Source organism: Harmonia axyridis, chromosome X (genome assembly GCF_914767665.1).
Source record: "Harmonia axyridis chromosome X, icHarAxyr1.1, whole genome shotgun sequence".
In the NCBI taxonomy this organism is placed as follows: domain Eukaryota; kingdom Metazoa; phylum Arthropoda; class Insecta; order Coleoptera; family Coccinellidae; genus Harmonia; species Harmonia axyridis.
The window spans coordinates 2761358-2774430 of NC_059508.1; the positions used below are offsets into that span (position 1 = coordinate 2761358).

Here is a 13073-nt window from a genome sequence, read left to right on the forward strand (position 1 = left end):
ACATCATCTTTCTTCAATGAGTGTAACCTTGTATTTCATTCAAGAACTACACGAAACTGAAAATAATAAAGGTCATGCACCTTTGTTATTTTGTATCTCGAAGGAATTTCGATAAAAACTCATGACTAATACATGGGACGGGCTAGAAATGCCATAATTCATGATTTCGAAGTCTTCGTCTGGTATTATCATCTCTGTGCTTTGAATACTTTCATCTCCTACTTTCTCTCGAAGCAGCTCCCACTTCTGTCTTCTGATCATACGTACCCAAAACAGTGGGGAAATGATCTTTACCACTTTTCAATACCCATATAAAACAAGATAGCTATACGAAAACGGCACTATTATCACCTAATTTCCAGCCCAGAAGGGTGTAGAATGTTGTTGTGTAGATGTACAGTAGTGTCATAGTGTAGTGTAGCCATATAACACAGTGTTTTGGATTATAAGCAACCATGTGGATACAACAGGTGGGATTTTTTACTGGCGCGACAATTATACGTTTCTTTTTATGTGAAAATTGTGCCGGTTTCATTTAATTATCGGTGCTGGTGTTTGCTCGTTTCATATTTTTTTTCGGGAATGTTTGTTTTATCATCGGATCAACAGAATCATTGTAAACTTGATAAGAATTATTACCCCGTAGTATGGATATTTCATTCTAAAATCGAATATCCAATTTCATCAAAAATCAAAATTAATCACAAAATTGAAGTTTCTTCGACCTTTTTTCACATTGAAATATGAATGAGTGAAAAACACCAAAATAATATTTCTGGATACAAACCCTTTGATGTCTCTGCAAAAGAATAATTATAATGCAAAATCAACTAATCAAATCTTCCACATCTAAAAAAATATAATTTAAATGCTGTAAGTACCTCCCGAAAATCATCTTTTTACATAATGTAACCTGAAAACATTAAGATGGTCATTTCATTTTGCTGTATTTGAGCTTGGTTTTATTTGCTCCCAATTTTTAAACAATTATTCATCATTTCTAGTAGTATAGTACTATGTGTTCAGTAACATTCCTGTATTACATGTTTGCAAATTCATGATTTACAGTGAACGATTTTTGAATCATGAAACGAAAAACGTGCTTTTTTGTCGAAAAAAGATCGGTACAATGAAACACATCATATGTATTTTTTAATCAAATCTATTCCATCCTAATAAAATTCCAAAAACGCATAATTTCAAACATTACCTAATAACGGGTGCATCTATAGGTACTAATTTAAGTTTGGAACACAAAAAAATCTGCCGAAGCCAAATCAGGGAAATTGTTCTATAAATGTTCTATGAAAAAACTTGACTAAGAAATTCGTTCGCAGTACGTTGTCATGATTAAAAATAAGATAGTTTTCTTCTTCAGCATACGATAGACAACTATTGTGCAACTTAGCGATAAAGAATTTCGTCAATCCTTTCAAGCGTCTTTCTTTACAGAAGGTCCATGTTCACCTCATCAGCCAGATTATTTGGTATAAGCAACATTGAAAATATCAGAAACTTCATGGTTTCGATAAATACTTCAACATTATCAACTAAAAGAAACAATAATATTCTCGAAACTACAATTGAAAAAGATAGTTAACAAATCAAATACTTGAATAAATTAACACTGAGACACTAAGACTGACGAATGTTTTGGAATTTTTTATATATTTTACAGTTTTTTCAGAGCTTTGAATCTATACAAATCTGTAGACAAGTTTCATGGGCTTCAAGTTATGACTTAATCTCTAAACTTGATATTTAGTGATGTTACAACTGACGAATCACAGAGTAGCTGTGTGAGTAATTATTAGAACTCCAAAAATCAATGCATCTCCTAATCTATTAGTTTCCTTCGTGACATCTGTGACATGTTCGAAGGACTCTAAAACAATATGGCAATTTGTAATTGAATTAACAGACCCATTGTGTAGGCACAAATCAATATGAGCAAGTGGAGAGCATCTACATGTGACTCTCAAGGCCTTATGTACTTACGAGTTGCTGATGGCAATGAGGATACCCTTTGTTGTGCCACTTCAGCATGGGCTCAAAATTCACAGGTAATACGTACTGAATAGATGTGAATTCGATGCTCTGGATAGACAAGGTATGGGGCCTCTCATGCCAAAGGAGAGGATATCCCTCTGTCTCGATGAGCTCTAAAGGGGTTCCAGAATTCCGGATATTATAATAACGTCTTTGGTGATGGATTCCTGATGCTGAATGCCTGTACCTACTAGAATTTTCGGCTTCCAGTGAAGGATAGTCAATTAGGTTCCTGTTTCTGGCAGGAATTAACACGAGTTTACTGATTTGGAATTCGACGGAAAGAATAGAATAATTTTTAGGTTCAGGTGGGGTAATCTGTTGGGAAACAAGCGCGAATTTTCACTCAGAAGTTTCAACAGCCTGAAGCAATGCGTAAAGAGGTTGTAGTTTGAGTGTTATCTATAATCTGGCTTATTTACAGTGTTTTTTTTGTCAGTTCTGCGATTTTTACAATGGATGGAATTATCCAACTTAGGATCTGTGCCAAATCTGGCTTGAAAGTTTTGATTTTAAAATGATGGATTGAGAATATTCTGCATTTGAATTTATATATTTCTCTTGCATCTTCGTTGTCATTTTTGTTAACTCACTTCATTGATACAGTTCAAAATTTCATTGAAACCTAATAGATAGGATAGATTCTGAGAGATCAAAATTTACACAAGAATTTCTTACCAATCTACGACCTTCACGAAATCTGGCAAGAACATTAATTTCATTATTTTTGGAATGATTTCTGGATTTCAGAAATATTGTTTATGGAAACATAAATCTAATTTTCCCTTTTTTGTTTTATGAGTCCGCTTTTTTGACAATTTTCCATGAGATAAGAGGAAATAATAAACAATTGAGTAAATTTGCCGAATTTAACTGAATGAAAAATCAAAGAAATGATACGGAAATATGATTGGAAAGCTCTGTATTGATTCCTCGAAGTTAAATATCACTTTTGCATCCCAGTTATAAGAGGTAACAGTTCCTATGCATATTTGTGTATCATCACAAGCAACTCGATCGCTATGTTTATAGATGATTATCAGGTTTATCAATAATGCGAGTAATAACCGGTGAATGAATTCGTTCTATTAACAAATGAATGACACGGTCGACCTAGTACCTAACAGATTAGACAGTTGGAACAGGTAATTGTTTAGAGGTAAATATTGAAATGGAATCTCCATAAAACGTTGAAGAATGAATGGAGGTTGAACATTTACAGACCTCGGGAAATGAATGACTCTTTTAGGAATGAATAAATTGTGAAACTGCAGTTTTATTTATTCTCTCGGATATGGATATAAAACTCTGCTGAATTGTTATTTGAACACGGAATTGAAATGAAACTTTTCTGGAGGAAAAGTTTAGTGACATAAATGGAATTCTCTGTGTAGGTATATATATAATCGGGTAGCTATGTTGGGTTCCTTCTCTGAGGGATACTTGCTTATGATCATAAACCGAGGAAATTTTTCCACAGCCCTTGGGTTATGCTTATCATTTTCTTGGTTTCCAATTTAGAATTATTCAATCTAGTATTTTGAATATTATCCGCAATTAGTTATAAAAACTTAATTTCATCTTACAAATTATCAGATTTGAAATTTATATAACTGTTTGGTGTTTTTAGGTATACATCTTTATTGATTTGTCTCCTTGAAAAAGGAAAGATTCAATTTGGAAAACTATGTAAATCTTCAAATCGAATACTTGAAAACTCTAAACCCGTTAGAAAAAATTCTGAAAAATATTTCAATTTTCATTGTAATATCACATGTATTTTTTTCAGAACTGATTCTTTTTGATTTGGACTTTTAGCTTTTATGCTCTGATTCTGCCTAAAAAGCGATTAATTTTGTATTTATTTTCATCAGGATAGCTTAAAGGATTTCCAAGTGACAGTCAATTTTAAAACTATGAATTTCAAAGTATTCAGAGATAAGAAGTTATTTCGCCATCGGTTCTTATGATTCATGATTGAAATTCTTTGCTTATTTTCTGAATAACAAATTCATTTTGAAGAGGAAGCAACAAGAACGTCGAATTTATTGAATTCAGAAAGCATACTGGAAGAGATTTTTGAAATACTTCTTCTCGTCCTGTAAATGATAAATATTATCTAATTCACACCAATACTTCATTCTTTCAATAACATTAAGTAATAAGTTAGTATTATTGTAACTTTGACAACAGCGTTTAGAATTTTTTAGAACATAATAAATTTCTGTAGGGTGAATGAATAGTTCTTTTCAATTGAAATCTAGATTCCATCTGTCATTTAGGATTTTAACAGTGCTCTATTTTGTCAGTTCACTTCAAAAGTGTGAACGAATGATTTTAACGAACAACCACCATGTTTTCCTGATGTAGTACCGTTTGACTTTATGTTCAAAGGAGTAGAATCCATGAACAAAATGCAGAATGTCACCATTATTAGGTAATAAAGCAAAAATCCTCAACGCCCGTCTGTTAACCTGCATCATCACGAAAGAATTCAAAGTAACACCTGCTGTCTAGTATGTAAATCATTGAAAGTCTCTGTTACTTACTTTCGAACATTAACTGGACAATACATCATGCCTTCAATCAATTTCGATGGAAATTAGTCATGAATATTTCAAGTTTGGTAATAATTCATAATTTGCATTCGATTGTTTCAGAGTTACTGCAATTGTATTCAGGTCAGTTGGTGTATTTGGTGAAGGTAGTCTCGGAAAAATTGCAACTCTAGTCGTTTTCAAGAAAAACGTGTTCAGTCTGGATATTCGTGATTCGTGTGAAAGCAACTGCTCTAATTAATGTAGAATTTGGCAACATTTGATCCTTTCAACTCATTTCTCAAAAATTGTTCTCTTATCGATGTTTTGATTACCTTGTTGGATGTACAAGTTCATTATGCAAGAAGAGCTTTTACCTTTTTTGAGTATTACTTTTCATGTTGGATGGAATATCGAACGAATAAACAGCAAAAAATTTGCACATTCTTCTTGTGTTTCTCGAGATTCTGACGAAGCAATCAGCCCGAAATTTTACCAGAGACTTTAAATTGTCATATTTTATACAAAAGTGAAATTTAAACTCTGTCGGATCTACTGTCACTGAAATATAAGGGTTTTTTCCGATATTTTTATGGAATTTTCTATGGTTTTAATGATTTTATCGACACAAAATTGCAAAATCACTCGAATATTGGATATTTCTTTTTCAATATTATTCTTGAATTTTCTATGGTCATGATGATGTTGCTATTTCATATTCATACCCGAAATCTCCGCGGGTTTTGTATCACAGAAATATTTGGTATTTTTTCGATATTCGTCTTGATTTTGCTATGGTTCTAGTTGATCTATCAACAAGAAATTTTCCACGAGGTTTAACTTTGTCATTCTACATCTAAGTGCTAATTTTCATCCCATTCAGATCCGCAGTGTTCAAATTATCGTTTTAGATAATTGCTGGTTCAAAATTGGAAAATTACAGACATTGTGAAGAAATGATAGTGCGGTTAAGAGACGATATCTCAAAAAGAGCAGTTGTAGGAAGTAATGTACAAGTTCAAGGTTTAATCATTCAACTATAATCTCTCTGAGTGAAGTAAAGCGTGTTCTAACACTTTTCACCTCACACTCGACATCTCCATCTATCTGATGACATCAACAAGGCTGACCTAGAATACAAACTCGTTTTTAGTGAGAGTCATCGGGATTAGAAATTCGAACGATTCCTACAATACGAACATATCCGATTTTTTTTCAAGGCTGTCTTTTCAATTTAGCCGACATGTGCTTCGAACAAATTGTTGCTTTGCTTTCCAGCCGATCTGTTTGTTCGCTACCATTTGAAATGTAAATCAGACTGTCTCCTTCCTTGAGCTTTCCAATTCTGAAATGGAAGGGATCAGTCTTAATTTTCATCGTGTAGATATCATAGTTACTGGATTATTATTTTTCGTATGAACCCTTTGAACTTGTACAAGTGGACCTTATCGGAAACTTGAGGTTATTCGAGTCATATACTGTTCAATAATAGGTTGCTAATCTGTACTGAAGTTTCGACAGTTCACATTTTAGAATGTGACCTGAAATAGTATGAAAGCTGTGGTGTTTTTAATACTTTGCTACTTCTAAACCCTTCATTGAAGTTCCTTCCTCAACAAGATGCATTTATTACAGATAATTTTAGAGAAAGTAACTTATCTGGTGAAAAGATAGAGATCACAATGCTTCCACTAACTTCGGTTGACTCGGAAGCAAAATAATGTACCTCCCTTTAAAATTAGCAAGATTTTTTGTAACGAGTGTGCTAACAGTTCCATGAAACCCCTGATAGCAAGGTAACAAGCTTCCTTCGTTAACTAATCTAGGAAACAAATTATCCCAAAGAGTACACTAATAAAATTCTCTTCATTCGAGCCTGAAATAAGGATTGAGATGGTATCGTGCTTTTTCTACAACCAAGTGAATTGAAACAATTCGAACTTCAACTGCCTAACTGAAGTAGTTAGGCTTTCTTCTCTAGGGAGCTTGCAAATCGCATTTTCTTGGTTCTCAGTTACTGAGGGATCGTCTTCAGATTATGAACACCTCCAGAGGCTATTAATTCAATTTTCCACTGTGAAATGAAATTTTAGCGAACGAATGAACGTCACCTTCAATTGGAAAGTATTGTATCAACTTTCTCATGATGAAGCCTTGTATGGGAGTTTTTCGCCAAAAATATTCCACGGTCATCCGTTACAATTGAAATCGATTCATGCTTTTGTTTGAGCTGACTCATAATTTAACAATACGGTCGACAAGACAATCCCAGATACGAATTATAAAATATAAGTCAAGCCGCAATGAATAATTTTCTTATTATTCGCAAATGATTGTTTGATGATATAATTAGCTACTTGCTCAACAATTAAGTATTCATGATTCTTTTCTCGAGCGATCTTCTATTGAAAAACCATTGTGTATTTCATCGAAGAAAATATAACAATAATCAACCACTTTCCATTGGTAAACGTTCAAAGAAAGAACAATATTTATCGGCTCTCATAAAGTTTCTCTTATTTATTTTCCTTGCGAGGAATTTTCTATTAAAGAAAATGCCATCAAGAAACATTTTACATTATAGAAAAGGGTACTGACATCAAACCCCGGCTGAAATTTGGGAACTATGTGTTAAGTAAATCGCCCCATGGCTTTATAGACATATGAGTGCTCTTTCATAGAAATTTTCAATGACACTATGACATACAGGTATTTCGTTGACGCAGCATCTAATTTCGGTCTTAGATGCATCGGTTGTTGTCAGTTTGTTTGCGTAAATTACTAACATTGGGAAGATGGTGAATCCTTTTATCATCAAGAGCAATGTATATCTGCTAGTATACCAAAAATTGATTTGGCATGTAACGTTCTTCTTTCATGTTGTTCAAAGATGCAATTGGTTCTGTTATTTTCAAATTTTCTACTCCATGTTTATACATTTTCTATCATTCACCGATCTGCCATGACAAAATCAGTTGATGTGCTAACCTTGAACCAGTACCTTACATCGAGCACAGTTTGTTATGCTATAGATTGAAATGACAATGATCCTTCGAAAAATAAAATTGCTGCTAGAGAACAGAAAAATTTGCCTAATCAAACTAATGTTATTCATTCAAAGCATTCTTACGAATACTAGCAACCAAATGAAAATACTCGTATATAATGATAATGAAAAGTGAAACAATATAGAAAATGGATGACATAAATTAACTGTAACTAATTTCAACTATTTGTTTTCAGATACTTGTTGCTGTTTTGTGCATAACCTGTACAGTACATCAAACTAGAGCTGTCGTCAACAAGGCCACGTTTCAAGATTCAGCTGTAAATAATGTAAACTCCAACACAAACGAAGATGCCAAGAGTGGAGAGGCAGATACAGCAACTGCTGAATCGAATCACGAGGCAAACAAAAGAGATGCTCCTGTGTTATCAGATTCTTATGGAGTGCCGATATCACCAGGTTCCTTGAACTCTTACGGACCACCACCACTCCCAGCACCTGTTTATGGAGTACCCAACCATCCTTCAAACAATATAGTTTATCCTCCACCTCCTCCAGATATACCCCCACCAGTATCGACGAGTTTCGTCAATAGCAACAATTTGGATCTACCATCTGGTAGTTATGGCGTTCCAAACGGAAGACCTGGAATTCCTTTCGAGAAATATGGCCCTCCAAACTCCATTTCTGCTGACTTCGGACCTCCACCTCCACCACCAATCAAATACGGACCACCAAAATTACCCAAACCATTCATATCAAAGCCATTCAAGCCAAGACCAGCTTATGGTCCTCCAAAGCCACTGTTCACACCAAAAGGTCCAAAACCAATATATGGCCCTCCCAAGTATTACCGTAAACCCAAACCATCCTACGGTCCCCCAAAGTTGACCTATGGACCTCCAGGTATCAATTTAGGCCCTAGCTACTTCAACAACGGACCTCCAAAGAACGTTTATGGACCTCCCAAATATGTTATATCTTCTCCGCATAATCATTACGGACCTCCAGACCCGGTGCCTCATCCACCTCCACCAGGTGTGCCAGCTCCTCCAACTCCACCAGAAATTAAGTACGATGGCTGGAAACCCATTCCTGGATTGGTTTCACGACCACCATCTGATAGTTATGGAGTGCCACATGGACAACCTCATAGTAGTGGAGATCTCTTATTGAATATCGATTTCACTCCACCTCCTGTAGGTGGAAATGGTGATAATCATATTTCCATCGAATCGCACTCGAATGTTAATCTCTTCGGATCTTCTAACAATGGAGGAGTTAGAGATTCCTATGGAGCACCCTTGAATGCGGTCACTGGTTCAGGACAAATTATAACATCTGCAGTACCTACGAATGATCATCATGGTGATATCAAATTGGGACTTTCTGCGGTAGGTGTCAACTCTGGACAGAATGATAATCTTGCAGTCATCAAGAGTATTGGTTACGAAATATTGCAACAGTCCAATGGTCAATATTATGTTAACAATAACGGAGGCGCCCATTCCAATAGTCAATATCATGTAAACAACAATGGAGGCTCCCAGTCCAATAGTCAATTTTATGTTAACAATAACGGAGGAGCCCAGTCGAGTTCTTTGAATGGTCATGATATCCACAGCGACTCTTTATCTGGAGGCATCAGCAACGCATTCCTTTCTGGTGGTGATATTAAATTCGAAGGAGCACTAAATAATAACTATTTGCCACCACAATCAGGAAATATCATATTAGATACCTACAGTGCTCCTCCTAGTGACTCTTATTCGATTTCAGGCCCATACGCTGCAGCTCATTCATACAAGTCTTCCGGTCTGTCATCTTCCAAGTTCAATTCGTTCAAACAGTTCAAAAAGTATCCTTCCTACAAACCTGAAGGCGGTTTGTCAAACTCGGCTACACATGGCGGATTAGTTCCTCCTAGTGGATATTACGGCATTCCTCCAAGTGGCCAGTATGGTACACCGCTAATTGATACTGGTTCTTTCTTGAACGCTCTTGAAATAAATCCACCACAACGTCCAGTTGTACATAGAGAGCCTGTACCTCATGGAGTTCTTCAGTCGTTAGATGGTCGTGGTCATCACCACAAGGACGCTAAAGGTCTAGTGCATAATATCCATCTTGCTCAATCTTCACATAATAATCAATTCAACGCTGCTTCTACTTATATTCCACCTCCAGTATCAGATAATATCAAGCCAGTCAATGAGAATATTCCTCATATTTCAACTGATTTAAGTTTACCAAGCACCCATACTCATACAACATTCAGAGATAACTCTGTAGCTCAGTCAGATTCTTACTCACATGCACTCAATATCCAAGGAGTTCAAAGTGCAGCTTTGACAGGTTATCAATTACCTTCAACAGGGGTTGCCACAAGTTATCAGTCATCTTCTAATTATCAAGCTCCTGTCAATGCTGTTGAAGGTTTGTACGGAGTTCCAGTGACATCATTTGGAATCGTTCAGGATAGCTCACATTCTGATTCATCACATGGTATCAATATAGCATTGGCACATAACCAAGGCTTATATCCTTTCGGTTACGCTGGTATTCCTCATGACTGTAGTGCTTACAAGTCGCAACCATTACCTGAAATAACTTATGGAACACCGCAACAAAATGGTTATTCATCTTCATTGTCGCAAGTTTCGAATATTGGAGGAAACTATCAAGGTCAAATAATCCAAGGTACTTACGGAGTACCAGACCTTCAGTCTGCACATAGTCAGATTGTTGCAAGTGATCAAACTGGCAATAATATCGATATAAATGATAAGGAATCATTTGCTAAAAGCTTGGTACCTGGTGCTGAAGTAATCCCATCACAAAGTATTGATTTCCATAGTGTACCAATTCAGGTTCCGAACACTTACTCAGTTCAAATTCAAAACAGTGAAAATACCCATAGTGACATCTCCTCAGGTCAATATTTGAATGACGCTCTTTTACAGAGTGTTTTAAACGCTGTGGAACAGACCAAAACCAATGAACAGAATGCTCGAAGCAATCTCCAGGTGGTTGCAACTGGCCCTGGCGCTGTTCATCAGCATCTGGACCTGGATACTCAGCATTCCATAAGGAATGAGGTTTACACTACTTCAAATGCATTGAACGGAACTTCGAGTCAATCTGAAGAACCTGATTCACTACCAGATGAGAATCCACTATCCTTGATAGGAAATGAGGAAATAGCTCTCTATTTCAACAAAAATATAGGACAGGATTTAAGGGCGAATGAGAATGTCGAAAATAAGGATACTAAGTCATCACAATATGATAATTTTGGTTTTCAACAAGAATCTCATTCACTTCAATCCCAGAATAATACGACTGAGATAGTTTGAAAGTGAAGAATCCTCGAGGTATTCTGCAATGAGGATTTTAATAGTGATAAACCGAAAATGGCCATGCCATATTTGATGTGCTCATATGATTTAATACGTATATAATTTATTTTATAATGTAGTAATTTATAATGTACAAATATTGTAGTGAATAGAATGAACAATTAAAATATAAGGAATAATAATTTATTGCCTTTACTTCGCACCTTTTCTCCTTAAATGTTTCAGAAATCTTGAAAATACAACAACTAGTTAATCATTTCACACTTCATACTTACATATATCAATTTTACGAATAGCTCGAAGTGTTCAATATCAATTTGTAGTCTGAAAATTGATTGAAAATTATGCATATTAGTTAATCTCACATTAGGGAAAAAAAAATTTTCTCAGTCTTTCTTATTAACTGAGCGGAATTGATTTTTCCTTTGTCATTTGGAGTTTATCTGATGTAGAAGCAATAACTGTATAAAAATTCAGTACATTCGGTTTCTGTCCGATGAAAACTTGATAAAATATCAATTCAACAACAAAAGACACAACAAATACAAACAAAGGTAGCTGCAGTATAATCCGTTTTATTGGTCTAGCGATAAACTTTGCATTATAATGTGGATGCAGAAGCTATTTACTACATAATTCACACAAAAACCAGATGGCGTGTATTAAGATACAGAATTACCTAATCATCTCTTCTAGGTAATAAATTCATGACTATCTTCCATTAACAAGAATAAAGTTTGGGTTCTTGTTATTATAGTTAGTATAGTTTATCGTATACCTGTGTCTGTGATTAGTTCCAAGTCTAGAACATCTTCGTGTATTGATTAAAATTGTAGTGATAAACGTTACATATTTCACATGAAGATTAATTATTTACGTTAGTCGAACTTTAAAATTATTAGAGCTAACTGAGAAAAAATATTAGGTACCTGAAACTAAGACATAAGTAAGTAGGTACGATAATTAATTAATTTATTGATTTTGTGTAGAGAATCTTCCGAAAATACTTACTTTTAGTATTTTCTTTCTGCGCTATGACACTCATTGGATGATTTCTGAAGCTAGATATGTTTGTTTTCGTCCAATCTATTTCGTTTCTCATCACGTTATAGTAGTTATAACTGTTTCGTGTTTTTGGACTTCTTTTTTTGGAATTTTATGATTTTTTTGTCAAATTAATTATATTTCATCATATATCATACTAGTTGATCTATAAGAATGTCAATGAACATGACAGTTTCTGAATTAATAAAGGAAGGAAAAAATTATTGAAAAAAGCAATTCAAAAATGAGGAGATCTTCTTGAACGTTTGATCAGAATGATGTGGACATGCTTTCAAAGTAATCTCGTTCTCCATTTCTTTCTGATATCAATGAGTCTTCCAATTTTCGTCGGAAAACTAAAAAAATCCATTTCCCCGCTTATTTATACCCAATGTGTTCCGTCATAAATATGAAATGCTCCATTATATTCCGGCCAAATTTCAATTCGATTGTTTCCAATTCCTCTGAAATAATCTAAGGCTTTATGGAAGTTTTGAACGACTACGTGCTATACGAAATAGAAAACATTTTTCATGAAACCATAAATTCAAATAATTGTAATAGGAGCGATCAATAGGATGCGGTAAATACGGTGGCTCCATCTGTGGAATATGCCCGGTACGACGGATTCACTCGATAAATGCTGCGAGACTCGGATAGTATCAGGAGAAAGTTATTGAAATGAACCTTTGGCAGGTTAGATGTCGCAAAAAGCCAGACTATTGATTTAGTTCTTTTTGAATTTTTTCAACTGCCGTAGTTGAAGAATAATTTCTTTTGTATCAAAGGCGTAGCCATGATTTTTCTAAAGGGGTCACATAAATATTATATTTGTTGTGGAAAATTCTAAAAGATTTGGTTCTCCCTCCTCACTTGAATTTTGAATTGACTTTGAATATGATTTGAATGTTAAATAGGTTGTTTCTCTTTCCTCCAATAAAACTGAAAGTAGTGGCGAAATAACTTGCTCTTGAAATATTTTGAATATACTTCTCAGGGATTTGGAAACAAACAGTTCACAACATTTGAATGAGACATAATAAAATACAATGATAATAGTTGCCCATATCAGTAAAT

General features: G+C 34.8%; 1 protein-coding gene across 1 annotated transcript; it reads left to right on the forward strand.

The window, feature by feature from the left end:
* The first annotated feature begins 314 nt into the window (after positions 1-314).
* On the forward strand, positions 315-11134 carry LOC123686041. The gene is made up of 2 exons (XM_045625976.1): positions 315-470; positions 7830-11134. Exons 1-2 carry the CDS (start codon positions 456-458, stop codon positions 10947-10949), a joined length of 3135 nt encoding a protein of 1044 aa, XP_045481932.1. The 5' UTR covers positions 315-455; the 3' UTR covers positions 10950-11134.
* Positions 11135-13073: the final 1939 nt, after the last annotated feature.